At 49.6% G+C, this 20,251-nt stretch overlaps 8 protein-coding genes across 8 annotated transcripts; 5 read left to right on the forward strand and 3 right to left on the reverse strand.

The window, feature by feature from the left end:
- Positions 1 to 259: 259 nt before the first annotated feature.
- On the reverse strand, positions 260 to 853 carry F5891DRAFT_950945 (uncharacterized protein; the record flags this gene model as incomplete). Its single annotated transcript, XM_041374999.1, has 2 exons — positions 260 to 535; positions 599 to 853. Coding segments are annotated over 2 exons (531 nt in total), but the record flags the coding sequence as incomplete, so codon positions are not given.
- A 304-nt stretch (positions 854 to 1,157) lies between these two features.
- F5891DRAFT_265546 (uncharacterized protein) lies at positions 1,158 to 2,116 on the reverse strand. Its single transcript, XM_041371137.1, has 4 exons — positions 1,966 to 2,116; positions 1,782 to 1,914; positions 1,599 to 1,724; positions 1,158 to 1,546 (listed from the first exon to the last, which is right to left on the reverse strand). The coding sequence occupies exons 1-4, from the start codon at positions 2,012 to 2,014 to the stop codon at positions 1,255 to 1,257; spliced, it is 600 nt and encodes a 199-aa protein (XP_041226753.1). The 5' UTR covers positions 2,015 to 2,116; the 3' UTR covers positions 1,158 to 1,254.
- Positions 2,117 to 4,455: 2,339 nt separating this feature from the next.
- F5891DRAFT_1030337 (uncharacterized protein) lies at positions 4,456 to 6,116 on the forward strand. The gene is made up of 8 exons (XM_041361566.1): positions 4,456 to 4,600; positions 4,653 to 4,803; positions 4,862 to 4,983; positions 5,032 to 5,114; positions 5,165 to 5,329; positions 5,380 to 5,404; positions 5,451 to 5,738; positions 5,800 to 6,116. Exons 2-8 carry the CDS (start codon positions 4,681 to 4,683, stop codon positions 5,879 to 5,881), a joined length of 888 nt encoding a protein of 295 aa, XP_041226754.1. The 5' UTR covers positions 4,456 to 4,600; positions 4,653 to 4,680; the 3' UTR covers positions 5,882 to 6,116.
- On the reverse strand, positions 6,117 to 6,945 carry F5891DRAFT_1277848 (uncharacterized protein). The gene is made up of 6 exons (XM_041370289.1): positions 6,827 to 6,945; positions 6,703 to 6,768; positions 6,576 to 6,649; positions 6,477 to 6,525; positions 6,383 to 6,419; positions 6,117 to 6,333 (listed from the first exon to the last, which is right to left on the reverse strand). The coding sequence occupies exons 1-6, from the start codon at positions 6,875 to 6,877 to the stop codon at positions 6,299 to 6,301; spliced, it is 312 nt and encodes a 103-aa protein (XP_041226755.1). The 5' UTR covers positions 6,878 to 6,945; the 3' UTR covers positions 6,117 to 6,298.
- Positions 6,946 to 9,558: 2,613 nt separating this feature from the next.
- On the forward strand, positions 9,559 to 10,494 carry F5891DRAFT_951172 (uncharacterized protein; the record flags this gene model as incomplete). The annotated part of the gene is made up of 2 exons (XM_041375020.1): positions 9,559 to 9,679; positions 9,731 to 10,494. The coding sequence occupies 2 exons, from the start codon at positions 9,559 to 9,561 to the stop codon at positions 10,492 to 10,494; spliced, it is 885 nt and encodes a 294-aa protein (XP_041226756.1).
- A 599-nt stretch (positions 10,495 to 11,093) lies between these two features.
- Positions 11,094 to 12,888, forward strand: F5891DRAFT_951004 (nucleoside phosphatase family-domain-containing protein; the record flags this gene model as incomplete). Its single annotated transcript, XM_041375005.1, has 3 exons — positions 11,094 to 11,259; positions 11,315 to 12,395; positions 12,450 to 12,888. 3 exons carry the CDS (start codon positions 11,094 to 11,096, stop codon positions 12,886 to 12,888), a joined length of 1,686 nt encoding a protein of 561 aa, XP_041226757.1.
- Positions 12,889 to 13,725: 837 nt separating this feature from the next.
- On the forward strand, positions 13,726 to 16,525 carry F5891DRAFT_979723 (major facilitator superfamily domain-containing protein; the record flags this gene model as incomplete). The annotated part of the gene is made up of 11 exons (XM_041376919.1): positions 13,726 to 13,884; positions 13,944 to 14,013; positions 14,084 to 14,225; positions 14,284 to 14,418; positions 14,470 to 14,629; positions 14,671 to 15,214; positions 15,267 to 15,470; positions 15,783 to 15,925; positions 16,005 to 16,122; positions 16,274 to 16,349; positions 16,417 to 16,525. 11 exons carry the CDS (start codon positions 13,726 to 13,728, stop codon positions 16,523 to 16,525), a joined length of 1,860 nt encoding a protein of 619 aa, XP_041226758.1.
- A 408-nt stretch (positions 16,526 to 16,933) lies between these two features.
- F5891DRAFT_1277852 (major facilitator superfamily domain-containing protein) lies at positions 16,934 to 18,896 on the forward strand. Its single transcript, XM_041370290.1, has 7 exons — positions 16,934 to 17,161; positions 17,227 to 17,292; positions 17,346 to 17,506; positions 17,566 to 17,700; positions 17,751 to 17,910; positions 17,964 to 18,501; positions 18,554 to 18,896. The coding sequence occupies exons 1-7, from the start codon at positions 17,003 to 17,005 to the stop codon at positions 18,808 to 18,810; spliced, it is 1,476 nt and encodes a 491-aa protein (XP_041226759.1). The 5' UTR covers positions 16,934 to 17,002; the 3' UTR covers positions 18,811 to 18,896.
- The last annotated feature ends 1,355 nt before the right edge of the window (positions 18,897 to 20,251 follow it).

Here is a 20,251-nt window from a genome sequence, read left to right on the forward strand (position 1 = left end):
ATCTGTCTCGAGGCCAGCAGCAGATCCTGAAAGCACCCCATACAGACCAGGAAAACATTGCACAGGGTTAACCATCGCAGCCATAGGTTGATGAAAATCTCCGTTGTCAGGGCTTGGACTGAGTGAAACATCGTGTTAGTTCAACTTTGGTGGGCCGGCGGCCCAGTATGTCTGTTGGCCATTAGGCACTGATACTCGTATTACTGGTTGCCATTCTCAAATATTGTACTGTGCAAAAGGAAATCCTATCTATGAAACTTCACACTGGACCTTTGCCTGTCAACTCGGTGTACCTTTTTGCAATAGCAGACGGCTTGGTCATGACATACTCTTTGCCCCCCCTCCGGTAAGTAAAATGAGCATTGAACGTGGCACCAAACTCTTCATATGCCTGTTGCATGATGTGGGAGTGGGTCTCCTTGCGCACATCGCGCAGCTTCTGAATAATAGTGGTGAAGGTCATGTGTTCTCCGTCAATACTGAATTTGGCCCAGAACTCCTCCGGGCTGCCTTGACGATAGCATTGAATGATGTCCTGGATGCCCAGAGAAGAGGAAGGTCAGTTAGATGCAATGGAGCAGCTCAATTTTGCACCCACACGCCAGTCCGTCCACTTATTCTTTGTCCCCTTCCACTGCTGGTCCCTGCCATAGCGATAGAGTACAGGCCAGTGCTCGATTGCAATTGGGTGGCCCTGGATGACAATAAACGATGCACCTTGCCAGTGCTCAGTGTGGTCATCCCACATGCTGTTGAGGCTTGAGATGTCGTTTGAGAAGCTGATGGCAGGAGGATCAGGAATATCGCTGTCGTCCAGTTGTAGCATAGTGCCATCTCCGAGCTTGAGCATGCGAGGCTTGTTTGTGTCAGGCTTGGCTGGTGTCTGGGATTCTCTCGCCACACTGTGTCCCGATGCGATGATATCAGTGGAGCAAGTAGCTACCACCCCATGTTCCTCGGCACCTAGTATAGGCAGGGATGCAGCAGTGCCCGGTTGATGGAGGGCATCTTGCACAAGGTTGACAAGCCTCGTACTCGCATTTTGGATGATAGTGTCCTGCAACTATGCACCTGTCAGCACATCGTGTCCATAGTAAGTGGGAGAGACAGCAGCAAGAAAGCTCACCTCATTGATGTAGCTGACAGAGAGTGCACTCGTGCCAGCAGGCATCCCACCCATAGGATAATGACTAGGTCCAGCGTCGGCGACTGGAGCCGTGCCATCTGTTGTCTGGTATGGATACTCCGTGCAGATCATCTTGGCCTGTCAGGCCAATGGTCAACCAGTCCAACATGACAGAGACGAATCAAAAAAAGAAGAGGAAAGAAACAGTGGCTCACCCATGGTAACAGTACAGCAACCTCAGCTGAGGTGCGCGTGTCCTTTGATCGATCAGTGACAGTCACAGTTCCATTGATAGCATTGGCGCCTGGAATGAGCTGTGCGCGGCGCTGCGTAGACTTTTTGGTACGGCTCATCCTGGGCTTGTCTACAGGCCTCCTCACTCGAGGTCCCTTATGAGACCTGTGGGCACCTGGGTGGGCACTCCAGTAACAGTTCAGCTCCCAGGTTGAATCAAGTCAAAATAGTCGCGCACCTGTTCCATGACTCAGGATTGCGGCTGAATGCCTCCAGTCGTTCAACTAGCACGGTCTTGTTGCCCGTCTGGGAGAGGCTGAATTCGATGCAGTGTTGCTTCAGCACTTTCGCAGTCATGTTATAGCTGTGGTACCATTATGAGTGTCACAAGGAGGCAGGCGAGCGACACATTGAAACTTACATGTGGAGGTATTGAACTGATGGCCCTCCGTCCTGCCTGAATCGCAGTGGAAAGGGAAGGGACTGCTCGTCAGAGGAGACTGACAGACAGTTGCTCCGAGGGCTGCCTTGAGTTTCACTAAGTTGAAGTGCACCTGGCACTCGGTCATGAGTACCAGCATCAGCATTCCAAAATGCCTCATTACCGTTACCATCTGAGGTGGGACACGATCCGGAAGTGCTGGCGGTGTTCATTTTCACGAAGCTGGGGATGTTGTTGATGCCTCTTTCAGTCACTGTTGCCAAGGAAGGCTCGTGCAATGCAGGATCTCCACCAGGGATATGTTCCGGCGAGAACGACGATGGATCTCCACCAGGGATATGTTCCGGCGAGAACGACGAAAGCTGAAACACCAAAGATGATGGCGAAAGAACTGGCCTCGTTGAGTTCGGCCGGTGCTAGTGCATCAGGGGTGCTCGGGTCTGCAGCCGAGCTGGAACCGTTCGAGAGAGTGATGAGTGAGCTGAAGGGGTTGGGCTGCTGGAGCACTGTATCATCAATGATGGAGGAAAGTATGTGCTCCACGACGTGCTTGGCAGCGAGCAATGGGATCTGGGGGACGGGCACGTCAGCATTGCAAACGCTATACTCACTTTCGAGCCTCAGCGCTCAGCAGGCAACTGACAAGACCGTCCGTGCTTAAGTCAGCATCTCTGGGACGGCGTTCGCCGAACTGTCACACCCCAAACAGGACGGTGGTTCTCTGTCGAGATGTGGAAGTGATCAGTGACTGTCCTCCCTGAGTGTGTGTACACTACTTTTACTCGGGGGCAGGGTGTGATTCCGGCATCAATTCCTCGGCACCAGCGGCTTAGGGGTGATTGATGGTGGTCACTGCCAGGGGCTGCGGTTAGCCATTCTCTATATATACCGTTGAAGTCGCACTTTCGGTATACATACTTTGACATCACAAACGTTATATGACACAAACCGGTGAGTAAAGCTACTGTACTGCGCCCTCAGTCTAATGAAATCTCTGAAATGGTTGAGTGGTGAGTACGTGAGGTGGTAGTAGCGTGGTCGACCCGACAAAGAAGTGTCACTAGCATGTCTGCAGCATCCGACACGTCATGCCTCAGTTCCCAGTACTCGGTATGCTGATGCGGTATATCATCTCGCACACATATCGGCGCTGAGTTAGGATGGACAGAGAGCCAGAATTCGCCCGCGCCGCGTTGCCTTGGTTGCAGAGCGCGTGGTTCGTACCGCAATGGGGGTTGAATGCGGCACGGCGACAGAGAGGGAACAAGTAAACAAGAGATCACAGAGAAGTATGCATGGACTGCTCACAGAATCTGACACGCAGCACGGCGAAATCGAGATTTCGGGTCGCTTGGTACCACCAAATTGTTCTTGCGTTCGTACGTCCATCTCTAGATCTGTCAGCATTCGGTTGAGCAACTGCCTGATGGGTGCACAGATCCATATATTTTTCAATCGAAAAAATAGATTCGCTACCGGTAGGTCGCTACCATTTTTAGAGGTGGAGGTTGAAAGGCGTCCTTGACAGCATGCAAAAATGCCTATTAGAGCCTAGCCTGCTAGTGCTCTTCATGGGCAGATAGCTGAAGAAAGCCTGCTAGTGTTCTTCGTGGGCGGAATGCTCGATGAGCAAAAGACCTTTCGCCAAAAATCAGACAATGGCTTTGGCAGTCATAGCTTTATTCTCTCAGATCGTGCGACGCGCTACGCAGCCAGGCGTGGGTAGCTTGAAGTAATAATGCGGTATGTATTTATGTACTCACAAGAAGAGCCTAGCCGGCTAACGAATGCGCGGTACATATAATTATGTGACGGCGAGATTTAGACTGGGGCTCAAAGCGGAAATTGAGTAAAGGTAATGTTCCAGACGTCGATGCGGATCGAAATTGGAGTCGAGAGAATGTGAGAACTTGAAGTTGAGACTTCCTGCCCCGGTGGCGAAAAGTTGGCGCGCCGAGGCCATTATAATGTGGTATTCGGAAGTGATGAATGAAGGTTGCGCGTCCATTGCTATACACGCCCGTGTTCGCGACCAGATCTAAACCTGTGCCAAGTTGCTACGTCGGCTAGTGGGATACAAGGTGAGTACGTTGCTGCTGCGCACCTGAATTAGCCATTTTATTCATTGTTCTCCGTCCGTGGGTGTGATATAGTCCATGTCCTCGACAGGCTTTTTTCTGCTGTCGCGCCAGCATCAACGATGGGAGTGATTGATTCCTACAGGACCTGAGCATCTCGATGTACCAGACCGGGGGGGATTGAACAACCGCACGTAAGCGTCTAAAACTGGTCTGCAGCAGCTCAACACGCTGCATAAACGTGCCTTGAACTTTGGTTTAATATTAGGTGCGGAAGAGGTTAATTTCGTCGCGAACCACCACATATATGGCTCAAGTGCCAAAGCGCCAAAGACTCGAGACAATCGGGAGTTTTAGATGTTAAACGCTCATGAAACGACTTGGAACGTTAATCTGCGTTTAGCTATAGCATATGAGACCCAGATTTGCACTGCAGGTAAGGTCAAACTTTATTTTGAGAAAAAGGGACACAGCTTCAATTGGCAACAGGGATGAAATCGAGAAACAAGAGAATCGTCAGATTGAGTTGGAGTTTATTGTCCCGAACAGTGATTATGTAACAGGACAAGAATGAAAAGCGCTTGAAGGAAACCGTGAACAAAATAATGCATGGCTAACACGTTTTTACCCTTCACAACATTCTTTTCTATATTTCCTCTCGTTGGCAGGCCCATCTAGGCTTCTACTCTCAAGAACGTCATAGACGCTCTCCAAGTCTAGGCACACAGAATTCGAAAGACGTACGATTATACTTATTAACGTTGTACTTCAGCGCCGTCCTGATTACTGCACCATCGCCGATGCCCGCAATGGTTTCTGCTAGAGGTCCACCGACTAGCCCACCCGCGCCCGCACGTCCACACAAACGATCGACAAATTATGGATACTACAACCCTATGGATGGTGGCGGGAGTATGCTTTCTGTACGTTTGTTCTGTCCCATTTGCCGTAGGGTGTTGATGTAAGAAATACGTTATGCAGCAAGTCCAGGACACCTATCCGCCGGGCCTTGGAGAACCCATAAACGTCATCATCTCTGCCTATTCTGATTCTCAGGTGCTGCAGGATACTACGGCAAACGGTGGTCTCATCAATTATTTTCAGTGAGCACAGTCCTCTGTTCTCGTGGAGCTGTTCTTACGTGCAGGCAGGTCATTTGGGTTCTCGACCGAGTGTTTGGGACAGACTGACCCTAGCGAGCAAACCGCTAATCTCGGCGACGGGAACGGTGACCGTACGTCTTCTATTTTGTAATTCGGCTCCGCTCAGAGCTCAATATTCCAGTAAACGAGACCGCTGTCATTCGGTGGGACTATGGCGATGCAAACCTTGGAACATGCCAAGAGACTGTCGAAGGAGGGAACCACTTTCGCTATTGGGTACAGGATGGGCAAAGCGCTGACTCGGGCGCGATATTCATGGCAACTTCATATGAAATGCCTATCGCTGGTGCGTCCGAGAAGTAACTTTGATAAGAATTTTCAATGACCATGTTGCAGACTCGCATAATATCATAGTTAATGGGTGCGTGCCTGTTGTTTCTCAACTGCCTTCGACTTATATTCCGTAGCTATAACCTAGGTCGAGACTGGCTCGTAGGGAATGTTACTTCTCAATCGACAATTCTTCCGACAGCAAACATCACCAACACATCGACGTACTCGGGGCAAACATCATTTAATAATTTCACCTATGCGACCACTGTGACGTACGTCTCTGGGCTGCTACAGAACACTAGCGAAGGCATCAACCACTATCAGAGTGTCGCTGTCGATGGGCTAAATGCGATTGATGGACTAGTGGCGGTATTAACTGTCAAGATGGTCCAGCAGCCCGGTGGCAGTAGTAGTTCGAGCGGGTGGGTTCCCATCTCGGTTGCGACTCATGTCCATCTGTGCTAACTTCGTGTAATATATTAGTGCGGAATGCACGTATCGTCCTAAAGGAATTTTGTGGACACTGCTTGCAATGTCATGCGCGATATTCGTGTCATTGCTCTAGATTTATAGGCCTCGTTATAGATATTCTCGAACAGTGGTTACACTGCACGATATTACCTCGGACGTAGTTCTCGGACAACGATCCTTTATTGCTAACCCTGTCTGGAGGTATGCCTCCCCATAGTATATTTCATCTTTTATCTTACCAGCTGATTGATACTCACATGTACATTTCTGGTATACCGCTACTTATGCCTTCACTTGTAAGTTCAGTACTCAGACCATAACTTCTGCGACTTAGACATTTTCACTTTGACGGATTGTCTGTATCTATACATATATTTCATCAGATGAGGCATATCATAAAGTCCTTAAAGGCTTGTATATAATGTTATGGTGACATTTATTTCATGTTACATGAGGATCAATGATGCTAAATATTGGTGGGTATTGGATTGCATGAGGTCGCTGCGGACGACTAATAGCCAGACCTTTCGTAGGCAGTTTCCTTCGCTGTAGAACAATCAGCTCGGGTGTCACGAGTAAGATCTGCGATACTTACCATGATGCTTGGCCTTTTGCCTGTCTAACATGTCCAACTAGAATAATAAGTCAGGTTATGTGTTGCACAGACAATCGACTGGGATAAAACGTACACCCTTCGTCTCGGCCATGTGGTCGATGAAGGCTCCGGCAAATCCGGCTCTGTGACCAAAGTCAGTTGCGATCATGTCTTTCGAGGCCGAGAGACTTACAAGAGCTCCTTGGCCTTCTCGTGGCTTACAGGCTTGCCGTTCTTCTCGCAGTGGTTATTGTAGGCTTTCATGGCCTACAATGATATTTTGAGGTTCGATGGGAGGATCGATTATAAGGATAACTCACCTCGTAAGAAGCCGCAGCAGCGATCAGCTCATGAGAGAGCTTTGCCTGATGGTGTGCATTAACGACCTGCGATGCTCACGGTTAGATATGATGTGTATTGAACAATTGGTATAAATTAGTATACCTGATCGTGTGCGTTAGCAAGGTCTTCGTGTCTGTTGTGATGGTGGGGCATTGTGATAAGGGTGGTGGTGATTGAGGGAAATTATGGTCGGAAGGATGAGGTACTTATACTGTTCGCGTTCCATTGGCTGACCAACTTTAGCACGGGTTTAGCAGTTTCTTTACATTTCTGGGGATCTTGTTGATGTTTCGGTCGGGTTTGAGGGTCACCGTGACGCCGACTCTCGCATAGCTAGCAGGGCATCATAGCATTATCTTATCTTAATCCCATTAGGAAAGTACAAGTGCATCCGACAAAATTACGTAATAAACTCTGTTTGACTCATGCTCCATTCCACTGTGTCAATGCGAGTCAACCTTCCGAGCAACTTCCGAGTCAGTCTAGGATTTGGACTGCCCGCAGGTGACTATATAATCCTGTCTGCTTGACCCTCCTAATTTACTTGCTCTCATGTCTCCAAACTTTTCCTTTGTGTTCCATTCTCCCTGAAATTGTGGCATCGCCTTGCCGCAGTCTGAGCAGACACTGCTCCTACTAAGTTCTGGCGCACTGCACTACTCGCTTGTGAAAAATTCCTATAGGTAATGCCGAGGACGCGAATATTCGAACTTTTCACCGCCCCCACATTGCTGCACAGCATTTGCCATCGAAACTTATGGAGACCGCAGTGTCAATCATGGCTTAATCCAGGTTCCGACCAGAATTTCACAAACGGTACATGGCGACACGATTTATCACGATACTAAAGATGCATAGCTTACTTACTAACCGTGCATCAGACTGTTAGCATCGAACGCACTTGCCGGCCACTTGGCGACGCTGGTGACAGGCAGACCTGCGTTCCTTGGTGCCATCACTGGCTTGGAATTTTTCCGTCACCTCATTTGAGGACACGGGATACAGAACAGAGATCAGAAACAATTCACTGGATCGGTTCTCCAAAAACAGGATTGATCATGTGCCTTGGTCCGTCACATGTAATCATTGCGATGGTAATCGCCTAATCAAGCGGACAATGGTGCTGGAGACAGTTCTGCGCCATTCCTGAACAATCGCCTCTCGCACAGAAGCTTCCGGCATCCACTAGCTTGCGGCAATCAGACAATATCGGAGCGTCACTTCTTCCGTGCATCTTATTGTTCCAGAAGCAACTACATCTGTGGGGTCGAGATTCGACTGCGGATTAATAACAATAGCTCTCGCAATCGGCGACGGTGTAGATCTATGCACTCGCAGGTATCGCAGTCGAACACTTTCACTCGCAGTAGCTGCGATCGCGCAGCCTCCTTGGTTCCCACGCATTACTCGCTAACACATTGTACGACGTGTACTCTGGTAGTGATGTGTCCGCAGCTGAGCATGATATTCACAAGGCTATGCAACTAGTTGCTCGGCAAGCCATCCGATTGGCACTCGTGATGGGACAGCGGGCCGCCATCCTGGTATGCCGCGCCCAATTTTCTCAGTCATGGTTGTCGAAGGCGTCTAAATGTGAGTCAGGATGCGGTAACGACGGCTTAGCCATTAATGGAGTCCCGATGCCACCGGAATGACTCAGACGGTGTTCCATGGTTTTCGAGTATTCTCCAACGTTTGAACTGCCATTTTTTTTGTGGCTTCTAGGGTACAGTAGGAATGTGAAGGCAGTTGTTGTCCAGCGGATGATTTTTCAGCCAGTAATACATGTTTTGTTGTCCCAATATTTGCCGGTGCCTTAGAAATTACCGGATTTGCTGTACCTGTCACACTATTTTGGGAAATGCGCGGCTCTGAGCTTGAAAAGCGGTGAAGAGACTCCCATATAAGCACATAGCGAGTCACAATTTTCCTCCATATCTCTTTCCCCTCAAACCACCAACTGGCACCCCAGGAGCGGCTTTTGCAGTGCTCAGGTGTCCAACGAGTCTAGAAGTACTCAAAGTTACCCGTGAGTGACTCAGTTCTGTCTGATTCATTCGATTGTGTTCTACGTGTGCTTTATTTGCATTGCTGCGCACGATCACATCACAATCATATTACCGATTTCTATCAAATCGATTGAAATCAAGAGTGCGCGTGGCTAAACGATGTCGTCGGCATATAATTATCCATCGACATCGAGGTCACCCGATGTGTCTCGTACATTGCCCCTCCCAGGGCCTTCACGAACATTTTCGGTGCATCCTTTGGGGTCAGGGGAGTCACCGCGATGCAACGCACACTCACCGCTCTTACCTCAATACCATACACAACGTGATATGAACCGGAAACTGACTGCATCGTCGTCCAGAGCTTCCAGGCAGCCAACGTTGCCGCCTGTGCCAGACCCGACCTTTAACACGTCCCCCTTTCCCGCAATTCTACACAAACCAACCCATTACATTAGTCAACATGTTCGCGACCCACAGCTTGTAGATCGTTCGTTGTTCTCGCACCAACCCGGCCCATCGCAATCACCTGGTCACCATGTCTCGCATAATTTCCTTGAAAGTTCCCAACTTTCAAGTTTCTCGTCCACTCGCCATGTCGCGATAAACAGTCACTCAAAACGTCCAACGACGTCTACCCCGGTCTTCAATAACATTTCTGATCTTGCTTCCCATTATGGGATACCTCAATCTTTGCCCAGTGCACCTCGTACAACTCCTAGTAGACCAGAACCAGGAGAACCTCCCTCTTCAACAGTGTCTGTTGAACCCTTCGCATTGCCAAACTCACCTGCTTTCGCCGACTTGTGCTCGAATTACTTGAAGATGTTGTCACAAAAACCAGGCAACAATGACGCGACCGGTGTCCACGTAGAGGACACGGCGCTATCGACGGCTACGCCGTCTGACGCAGAAGCCATTCAGACGCTTTTGGACGTTTTCGGTGGTAAGTTATTCACTTCCGCCGCACTGGCCTGGCTTACACAATCCCTACCAGCCACACCGGAACTCACCAACTCGAATGACTTAAATGAGTACCTCACTTCACCCCTCATCGACTCGCCTTTCGATGATGAGCTGCTCACTACGCCTGCATTCGGCTCTGCGGACATCAACGCGGACATCTTCACGAGTCCGCTTTTGGATGATTTCGGGGGTGACTCGTTCGGCGAACTCCCGTCTCTCTTTGATTCTATTTATCCCCCATGCAAGCCCACTGAATCATACCACCTTCCCACCAACTTCGATGAACTATATCAAATGTCTCCCGACACTCCAATGATCAACACTCCATTCGAATCGCCCCTCGACTCTCCTGCCAATCATCGTCCACCACAGCGCAAAGTGGCTGTGACTGGCACGCGTAAGAACATTACGCCAGAGGCTCTTGTCCCTGTCGATGCTCCCACACAGCAGCGCAAGTACCTTACCCCGTCAGTGACCTCTCGTAAGGAGGTACCTGCTGTCTTCGCTCGGAAGCGGGCGCGTACAGCTGCTTTCGGTGACGAGCAGGACGAGCTCAACGAGGATGTGCGCATTCTTCCTTCCATGACTGAGCAGGAGCAGATTGAGGCAAAGAGGCGCCAAAACACAGTCGCTGCTCGACGGAGTCGCAAGCGCAAGCTGGAGTACCAGCGCGAGTTGGAGGAGAGTGTTGAGCAATACAAGCGTGAAAGTGAGATCTGGAAATCGAAGGCTATGACTTACCAGGCCCTGCTGCGAAGTCATAACATCGACTATCCCGAGCTTCCAGACCCATGAATACCACTCAAGTAGTCTCGTCATTCCCTTTGTCGTTCTTTTGATACCATAGTTCTCGACTTCGATGCTCTGTGTATTCTTATTATGTTCATCATCCCCATTCCCCATCCACTGGCGAAGAGCATCGTCGTATCCCCTTTCCACATGTTCATGGTCGCTCTTGACCCCTTTTGACCTGCGTTCCTCGTGACCCACCCCCACCTTCGTCATTTTCTTGATTTTTATCTTGTTAATTTCATTACACCGCCATCTAGTAGTATTCACGTTCCCGCCTATATGTCCAAGGTTGATTACATGCAAATCAAAAGTATTGGTTTTTGCGTTATCATTAATTGCGTGAATTGAGGCTATGCGGCTAACTAAACTTCTCATTGAACGACCACGAGCGTCAGTGGACCACGTTTCACCTGAAAGACTCTTCCTCCAACTTTGGGCTTGTGCTTGAAGGGTTGACTCAATACTTAAGCGAGACCAACTCTTTGTCTCAGAAAGGCTGACAACTCGCCATTACGCGATTACATCCTTCAGAAGCTTCAAGTCACTCTACGTCCGTCGACCTTAGGCACGAGGCCCGCGCTCGCAGGCTCTTGACAACTGACATGGTCTTCACGTCAACGAGCAGCAACTATGAGCGTCTTGAGGGCGGCTTTGGTCCAGGTCGTGCGACTAGGATGCTAGCATGGAAGAAATTCGCAATTGGCGCTGCAGCGCTCATTTCCGTGGTCTGGTTTTTTGGACCAAGATCGAGGATAGATTTGACACCTGGTACGTCTTGCGATAGTTGTCGTGAAGGAATACATTTACATATCATGAAAAAAAGACTCGCCGATACCTGGAATAGACGATGCTCATCCTCCTGTTTTACATATACCCACAACAACAACTCCTTCGAATCCCTCAGAAGATAAAATTGACATTCCCAAGACTACTGCTGCCTCGCCACCCTCCAAAACCTCCTTCCCTACCTCTCCTGAAACAGATCCAGACCTGCTCAAAACCGTGCACTGCACTTCTCCACATTCTCCTTCCCTCCCTCTTGTGCAGTATGCTCTCATGATTGACGCCGGTTCTACTGGCTCACGCATCCACATCTACAAATTCCACAACTGCGGACCCTCGCCAACCTTCGAGTACGAGGTGTTCCGCATGATTCAACCTGGGCTCTCTTCGTATGCAGGGCTCCCAAGTGCGGCGGCAGGGAGCCTTAACCCTCTCCTCGACGAAGCCATGAGCGTGGTACCAGAATCTCTGCGCAGTTGTACGCCCGTCGCTGTTAAAGCCACCGCAGGGCTTCGACTTCTCGGCGCCCGCCAAAGCGAAGATATTCTCAAAGCAGTGCATGACCACATCCTCTCCAAATACCCCTTCCCGTTCCCCGATAAGGATGGAGTTGTCATTATGGATGGCAAAGACGAGGGCGTTTATGCGTGGATTACTGCGAACTATCTTCTCAATACCATTAGAGGTGATTCGCCTGAGGACGCGCCACCCTATGCTGTGCTCGATTTGGGTGGAGGGTCCACGCAGATTGTGTTCGAGCCACAGTTTGGCGATGAGAAAGCCGATGAAGGTCTCAAGGAGGGGGAGCACAAGTATGAGCTTGAATTCGGTGGGGCTAAGCGAGTGCTATATCAGCACTCGTATCTTGGATATGGCCTCAAGAGCGCTCGGGAGAGCGTGCATCGCCTCGTCCAATTCATGGACTCTCTGAGGTCTAGCAAGAATGGCGATAACGATCGGATAAAAATGATTCATAACCCTTGCTTGGCTCAAGGGTCAGTGAAGGAGGTGAAGCTTCCTACGGGGGATGGTGATGCTGTGACAGTGACGATGACGGGATCGGATATTGGCAGTTTTGAGGCTTGTAATCGTGTCTTGGAGCTTGTCATGGCAAAGGATGAGTAAGTCTTTGCTTTCTATCGACCTGCTTCGTGTTTATCGATCGTTTGCACTAGCGTATGTGAACTCAAACCCTGCTCCTTCAATGGTGTTTACCAGCCATCACTCCTGGACGCCTTTCCTAACGGAAAAATCCTTCTTCTCTCGTATTTCTTCGATCGGATCACCCCATTGCTTTTAGCAGACTCGTCACCAGATCATCCCCAGCCCCCCATGTCAATCTCAACATTCGCCACGCTTGCTAAACGGGTCTGCGCAGGACCTACCAGCTGGTCGCAGTACTGGGGTGCATATCCTGATATCATGGAGGAACTCGAAGGTCGACCGGAGTGGTGCCTTGATCTCACTTTCCAGCACGCCTTGCTGGTTCTTGGCTACGAGTTTGGCGATGATCGGGAGGTGCAGCTTGGGAAGCGTATTGAAGGCACAGAGCTCGGTTGGTGTCTCGGTGCTACGATAGCGATGGTGGGCGGAAATCTACGTTGTCGGGTGTAAACAAGGACAGTCGTTGTAGACGTAACGCAGCGAGCTTTCATTACACGTTCAGCTCTGCTACTGAAAGACATTTAATTTATTTGATTCAGGTCTTACATCTTGCTATGTCTGCTCTAGTCTCGCATGCGCAGACCATGCGCGTAAGGTTTAGCCCTTCCGGGCGAGTACTTGCGGAGTAGCTGAGACGTTACCCGTACAACGTGATCAAGTATATGGGGCAACGTGCGTAATAGGAGGTGCTTGCTTTTACGTTTATAATTCCGGCTGCTATATAGCCTATCATCATCAGAAAACTGAGTTTCTTCCGTAAACTGCCGTACTCTTTATCAACGAAGCGACCGCCGACTTTGTGGAACGACTTATCTAATGACTCAGGCCAAATTCGCGTTTGCACCAGCTTGTGTTTCATTTCACTTGTGTGCAGTGCAGACCATGAACATCAGGCCTGTGCTTGCGGATGCATAAATAGGTACGCGCGCAATGGTCACCAGTCACTAGTTGCCAGTCACTGACAGATACGGTAGACGTATTTATGTAATGCATCTATGTGCCTCATGCTGTAGCACGACGTCGTAACTGATGTTGCTGGAGTACTACGAATCATCAAGTCACGGGCCATATTTAGCATCTCATTTGGCAGTTCGTTCCTCGAGGTGTAAACGAATCGAGTTGCAACGAGCTGCCTCGTTTACGAACCGAATCGAACTCACCTCGCGGTCACCTCGATTCGACAACAACACTCATTACCGTTGTAGGCCTTTAGTAATGCCTCATTGGAGTAAATTCACGTAGTATAATAAGGTGCGTCTTTCATCTCAGTCGTTCTCTCACACCATCATGATTCCACCGCAGGATGATGAGGAAACACCTCTTCTGCAACGACCAGAGCAGCCAACGGCCAAGACATCTCTTCCCTGGGATCAATTTTGGATTATACTGCTCTTGGAGATGCCAGTTTTTCTTTCTGTTCGGACCCTTGCCCCATTTATTCCTCAAGTGAGTATTATATTCCCTTCGCTGGACTTATATCTGATCACAACTGGAACTTTGTCAAGCTCATTAGAGATATCGGAGTCACTCACGGAGACGAATCCCAGGTTAGCTACTATATCGGCATTCTTGTAAGTATGTCTTCATCGCTCTTGCCCCTTTATTCGTGGCTGATATTCTCTCGAGCAACTATCATCCTCTGTAGTGCATACCCTGACTGTTTTTCATTGGAGTCGACTGTCCGACTACATCGGGCGGAAACCTGTAATACTGACAGCTTTATTAGCACATGTTCTTTCGTTGTTTTCGTATGGGCTGTCGAAGACCTTCCTTGGTCTAGTGGTAGGGTTAGTGTGTTCAGTTAATATCAAATAGTAGTTGTGATCGTCAATTACTTGACCACAGTCGTGTCGTCTGCGCAGCATTTGATCCGGGCGATGCTGTCATCAACACCTTGCTGATGGACATTACTGACGCAACCAACATGCCCAAGGCATACAGTTATATGCCAATTCCGGTGATAATCGCAACCACGGTTGGGTAGGCATACAGTACATTTTTCCTCGCGCTGAGGTTCACGGCATCCACTAGATCACTCATTGGGGGATTGCTCTCCCGACCAGCAGACAGATTCCCCAACATCTTTGGCCGATCAGAACTGCTGAGAACCTACCCATATCTCCTGCCATGCTCTATCTCGGCATTTTTCATATCGATAATTTGGCTAGTCGTGTATATTTGTCTTAAAGAGGTAAGCGTGATGCTGAAAATCCATCTCTGGATCTGGCTAAGTGTGGTCACAAGAGCGTTTCCACCAGGACACCGCTTCGGGAGCTAGTTGAAGGAGGATTCTTCGGACAATCATATTCGAAGTCTCGCCAGTCATCCAGCAATGGTATAGCCAATCCTGCGAATCCTGGAGAAGCGCAATCAAAGCCGCTTCCGCTGCGTGCCTTGCTAACCTCAAAAGTGTTGAGCGTAATGGCAAGTTATACCACCATGGGCCTGTTTCACATGGCATTCAGTTCTATCTTACCTATTTTCTATGCGACACCGATTGAACTTGGTGGTCTTTCCCTTGACCCTCCTCGCATCGGTGCTTTACTTGCGGCATCAGGTATCATACAAGGCATATTCCAGCTGCTTTTATACGCTCGTTTACATCACCACTTCGGTGCAAGAACTATCTACATCACCGGCGTTAGCTCCGGCATACCCATCGTCATTTTATTCCCAGTGACCAATGCTCTGGCTCGAGCATATGGAATAGGCATGGCAGTGTGGCTGTGTGCTGCCATTCAGCTTACGCTGAAGACTAGCTTGATCATGTGCTTCCGTATGTTGATCCAGCCCTTCCTGCGTTTCGTTGAACTGACAAGAATTGATAGCCTGCCTGACATTATTCATCAGAGCAGCTGCTCCCAATCGCGCCTCGCTCGGAGCAACCACTGGAATCGCGCAGGTGGCTCTCGCAGTAGGAAGGATCGTTGGCCCGGCGTCTGCGGCTTCAGTCTTCTCCTATTCATTGCAGGAAGGGCATGATGCGTGGTTGATATACTACTTCTTGATCGCAATTGCACTTCTCGCTGTAGGTACTGGTCTATTGCTTCCCCGTGACCCCAGTGTATGGGAAGATTCCCAATAATATTATCGCGAATGACTTGTGTCTATTGACCTCCATCGTATTCATCGATCGCTTGCACTAGCATTTAAATTGTGAACTTAAACCATGCTCCATCGATGGTGTTTCCCAGCCATCACTTCTGGACGCCTTTCCTAACGGAACAATCTCGTATTTCTTCGATCAGGTCACCCCATTGCTTGTAGCAGACTCTTCAACAGATCATCCCCAGCCCCCATAGCAATTTTAACATTCGCCACGCTTGCTAAACGGGTTTGCGCAGGACCTACCAGCTGGACACCGTACTGGGGGCATCCTGATATCATGGAGGAACTCGAAAGTCGACCGGAGTGGTGCCTTGATCTCACTTTCCAGCACGCCTTGCTGGTTCTTGGCTACGAGTTTGGTGATGATCGGGACGTTGGAGTGGGGGACCCCTAGGCGAGGGGCGTAGTAGCAGCCGGGTAGCACCGTAGCTTAGTCAGCCACTCAGTGTCCGTCGTAGCATAGTGCTCTTTACCACTTCGCGACACGCAGGCACACAGTCGCGGATACACCACTCCAGCGTATTGAAGGCACAGAGCTCGATTGGTGTCTCGGTGCCACGATAGCGATGGTGGGCGGTAATCTACGTTGTCGGGTGTAAACAAGGACAGTCATCGTGGACGTAACGCAGCGAGCCATTACACAGTCAGCTCTGCTACTGAAAGACGTTTAATTTATCTGATTCAGGTCTTACATCTTGCTATGTCTGCTCTAGTCTCGCATGCGCAGACCATGCGCGTAAGGTTCAATGTGGAGTAATAGCGGAGGTACTACCCGCACAATGTGGTCAAGTATACGGGGCAACGTGCGTAATAGGAGGTGCTTGCTTTTACGTTTCTGACCCCGGCTGCTACATAGCCTATCATTATCAGAAATTTTGAGCTTGTTCCATCAACTGTCGTACTCTTTATGGACGAGCGGCGACTGCCAACTTCGTGGAACGACTTCTCATCTAATAAGCCCGAATTCCCGTTGCGTTAGCTTGTGTACAGTGCACCCCGGACTGGGTAGGCCGTAAGTAAACGAATAAGACATCGGACCTGTGGCGCCTGCGGATGATAAATAGGTACGCGCGCAATGGCATGGTCACCACATGTACTTACGGTCGACGTATTTATGTGCCTCATGCTGTAGCATGTCTTCACTGGAAATCGTTCAACGTCGTTGATTTGGGCTTTTTGTTGTTATGTCTCGTGCAGATCTTAGATCTAGCCTACTAAGGTCAGTCAGCCGCGCTTAAGCCTCTAGGTGACAGTACTACTAAGTAGTGCGAACCCCCTAAGGCCATGGCGGCTATACCCGGGTGCTACATAATAAGAAGTGCCGTGTGACTGATTCTATGTCGCAAAAGCGCTGCCATTAGGCAGCCAACAAGCCGGTCAGCAACCACCTCATTGGAATGACTTCATGTAATATAATGAGCTGCATTTATGATTCGAGCCGTTCCCTCGCACCACTATGATTGCGCAGCAGGACGACGAGGAGACACCTCTTCTGCAGCAACCAGAGCAACCAAAGGCCAAGACACCTCTACCCTGGGATCAATTTTGGATTATACTGCTCGTGGAGATGCCAGATTTTCTTTCTTCTGGGACCCTTGCGCCGTTTATTCCTCAAGTGAGTATATTCCCTTCGCTGGACTTATATCTGATGATTCTGATCACAACTGAAACTTTGTCAAGCTCATTAGAGACATCGGAGTCACTCACGGAGACGAATCCCAGGTTGGACACTATGCCGGCATCCTTGTAAGCATGTCTTCATCTTTTTTGCCCTTTCCTTCGTTCATGATACTCTCCAGCAATCATCGTACTATGCAGCTCATACCCTGACCATCTTTCATTGGGGTCAACTGTCCGACCACATCGGGCGGAGGCCCGTAGTTCTGACAGCTCTATTAGCACTTATTATTTCGATGTTTGCGTTTGGGCTGTCGAAGACATTCTTTGGTCTAGTGGTAAGGTCAGTGTGTTCAGTTAAACATCAAAGAGTAGTTGTGATCGCCAATTACTTGACCGCAGTCGTGTTGTCTGCGGCGCTTTTGATCCAAGCACTTCTATCATCAAGACCTTGCTGATGGACATAACTGACGCAACCAATATGCCCAAGGCATACAGTTATATGCCAATTCCGTGGATGATTGGAACCACAGTTGGGTAGGCATGCAGTACATTTCTCTCGCGTTGCAGTTCACAGAATCTATCAGACCACTCATTGGAGGATCGCTCTCCCGACCAGCAGACAGATTTCCTGGCATATTTGGGCGGTCGGAACTGCTGAAAACCTACCCATATCTCCTGCCATGCTCTATCTCGGCATCTTTCATATTCATAACTTGGCTAGTCGCGTATATCCGTCTTAAAGAGGTGAGCGCGATGCTAAAAATTCATCTCCGGATCAGACTAAGTGTGGTTACAAGAGCATTTCTACCAGGACAACGCTCTGGGAGCTAATCAAAGGAGGATTCTTCGGACAATCACACTCGAAGCCTCGCCAGCCATCGAGCGATATCATAGTTGATCCTAGGGAAACGAATCCCGGAGAAGTCCAAGCAAAGCCGCTTCCGCTGCGTGCTTTACTGACCTCGAAAGTGTTGAGCACAACAGCGAGTTATGCCACCCTGGGCCTGTTTCAGTTGGGTTTTAATTCGGTGTTACCGGTTTTCTATGGCACACCGATTGAACTCGGTGGTCTTTCCCTTGACCCTCCTCGCATCGGTGCCTTACTTGCGGCATCAAGTATCATACAAGGCATATTCCAGCTATTTTTCTACGCTCGTTTACATGATCGCTTCGGTGCAAGAGCTATCTACATCACCGGCGTTAGCTCCGGCATACCCATCGTCGTCTTATTCCCAGTGACCAATGCTCTGGCTCGAGCCTATGGAATAGGCATGGCGGTGTGGCTGTGTGCTGCCATTCAGCTTACGCTGAAGACTAGCTTGATCATGTGCTTCCGTATGTGGATCCAGCCCTTCCTGCGTTCTGTTGAACTGAGAAGAATTGATAGCCTGCCTGACATTATTCATCCGAGCAGCTGCTCCCAATCGCGCCTCGCTCGGAGCAACCAATGGAATCGCCCAGGTGGCTGTCGCAGTAGCAAGGATCGTTGGCCCGGCGTCTGCGGCTTCAGCCTTCTCTTATTCATTGCAGGAAGGGCATGATGCGTGGTTGATATACTACTTCTTGATCGCAATTGCACTTCTCGCTGTAGGTACTGGTCTATTACTTCCCCGTGATCCTAGTATATGGGAAGATTCCCAATAGTATCATCGCGAATGACCGTGTACATTATGATCTAGTGTAGGAGGCAGAACTAACAAAACTGTACTAACTTATACCCTTGCAAGTTCCTTGGAATAATCTTGCATCGCAGATGCAAATAATGTCTCGCAAGTATATGGAGCAACGTGCGTGATAGGAGCTGCTTACTTTTGCGTTTCTGACCCCGGCTGCTAACGTAGCCTATCATTGTCAGTAACTTTGAGCTTATTCTGTACACTGCCGTACTCTTTATCGACGAGCTAGCAGCGACCGCCGACTTCGTGGAACGACTTCTCATCTAATATGCCCGAATCCCTGTTAACCGTTTGCGTTAGCTTGTGTTTCGCCGGACTAGGCAGACCATAAGTGAACTAATAGGTCATCGGACCTGTGGCGCCTGAGGATGCATCAATAGGTACGCGCGCAATGGCATGGTCACCACACACATATACTTACGTGTGGAGGAACGATACACGCGGGAGGTTTTACGACACGCTAGAACAAAGGTACGAGTCTCAGTATTCGTTTCGAATCTCTATTAACAATTGTTTGTACCTAGAACAAAGGTACGACTAGATGTACGTCAGCGCTTGCGCTCGAACGTTACAGTGGGACTTGTACTTACGTCTCAGTATTCGTTTCGAATCTGAGACGCATCGACGAAAACAGTGTCCTCTTATACGGTGAGTCTGCCAGCAATAGCTTTGATGAAAAATATATACTTAAAGAACGAAAAGATTGCCGACGTTGACACGTCGTCGACGTTCTCCGTTTGGAGACGCTCGCACTCGATGTGCTCTATTCTTCGGCCGTATCGTCCTTTCCTTTCTCGGCTCTCTCTCTCTCGGCCTTACTTCCCTCGGACACATCGGCTCTCAACACTCCCCCTCGAGCGTTGTCCAAACGCATCAATGTCCTCAACCTCTGGAGTCGGGGACGTGCCAATGGCTTCGTGAACGCGTCCGCGACGTTGTCGTCACTGGGGCAGTAGATTATCTTGAAGGTACCGTCCTTCACGTGGCCGCGTACGAAGTGGTATCGCAGGTCTATGTGCTTGGTGCGCGATTGGAATTTTCCCGTCGAGACTAACGCTATAGCAGCTTGGTTGTCGCAGAAGATGGGTGTGGGGAGGTCTTGGACGTCGTAGAGCTCGCGGATGAGGAGTTGCAGGTAAAGTACTTCCCTTGCCACGCTGGTCAACGCTATGTACTCAGCTTCAGCCGTTGACAGGGCTATGATAGGCTGTTTGCGCGTGCTCCACGAAACGGGGCCTCCATGGAGCAGTACGATGTACCCGCTCATGGAGTGCCTATGTGGCTGCGATGCCCAATCGGCATCAACGAACGCCTCGATTCCCCCCTCGCTGGATCCCAACGTCAGCTCATAGTCTGCGGTGCCTTTCAGGTACCGCAGGGCGCGTTTGGTGGCCTCCCAATGGGGTCTC

This window comes from Suillus fuscotomentosus (assembly GCF_016647785.1).
Source record: "Suillus fuscotomentosus strain FC203 chromosome Unknown F5891scaffold_23, whole genome shotgun sequence".
NCBI classification, from domain to species: Eukaryota; Fungi; Basidiomycota; class Agaricomycetes; order Boletales; family Suillaceae; genus Suillus; species Suillus fuscotomentosus.

What these genes read in the sequence shown, in the direction of transcription:
- F5891DRAFT_1277852 (XM_041370290.1), top strand. Translation starts at nt 17,003, where the DNA reads ATGATTGCGCAGCAGGACGACGAGGAGACACCTCTTCTGCAGCAACCA. An exon ending in TTGCGCCGTTTATTCCTCAA is followed by an intron (nt 17,162 to 17,226) that starts GTGAGTATATTC and finishes AACTTTGTCAAG; the next exon opens with CTCATTAGAGACATCGGAGT. An exon ending in CGTATATCCGTCTTAAAGAG is followed by an intron (nt 17,911 to 17,963) that starts GTGAGCGCGATG and finishes TGTGGTTACAAG; the next exon opens with AGCATTTCTACCAGGACAAC.
- F5891DRAFT_265546 (XM_041371137.1), bottom strand. Translation starts at nt 2,014, where the DNA reads ATGAACACCGCCAGCACTTCCGGATCGTGTCCCACCTCAGATGGTAAC. An exon ending in TCAGTTCAATACCTCCACAT is followed by an intron (nt 1,725 to 1,781) that starts GTAAGTTTCAAT and finishes ATGGTACCACAG; the next exon opens with CTATAACATGACTGCGAAAG. An exon ending in AATCCTGAGTCATGGAACAG is followed by an intron (nt 1,547 to 1,598) that starts GTGCGCGACTAT and finishes CTGTTACTGGAG; the next exon opens with TGCCCACCCAGGTGCCCACA.
- F5891DRAFT_1277848 (XM_041370289.1), bottom strand. Translation starts at nt 6,877, where the DNA reads ATGCCCCACCATCACAACAGACACGAAGACCTTGCTAACGCACACGAT. An exon ending in GAGAAGGCCAAGGAGCTCTT is followed by an intron (nt 6,526 to 6,575) that starts GTAAGTCTCTCG and finishes CTTTGGTCACAG; the next exon opens with AGCCGGATTTGCCGGAGCCT. An exon ending in GCAAAAGGCCAAGCATCATG is followed by an intron (nt 6,334 to 6,382) that starts GTAAGTATCGCA and finishes ATTGTTCTACAG; the next exon opens with CGAAGGAAACTGCCTACGAA.
- F5891DRAFT_1030337 (XM_041361566.1), top strand. Translation starts at nt 4,681, where the DNA reads ATGCCCGCAATGGTTTCTGCTAGAGGTCCACCGACTAGCCCACCCGCG. An exon ending in GTGGCGGGAGTATGCTTTCT is followed by an intron (nt 4,804 to 4,861) that starts GTACGTTTGTTC and finishes TACGTTATGCAG; the next exon opens with CAAGTCCAGGACACCTATCC. An exon ending in GGCAGTAGTAGTTCGAGCGG is followed by an intron (nt 5,739 to 5,799) that starts GTGGGTTCCCAT and finishes GTAATATATTAG; the next exon opens with TGCGGAATGCACGTATCGTC.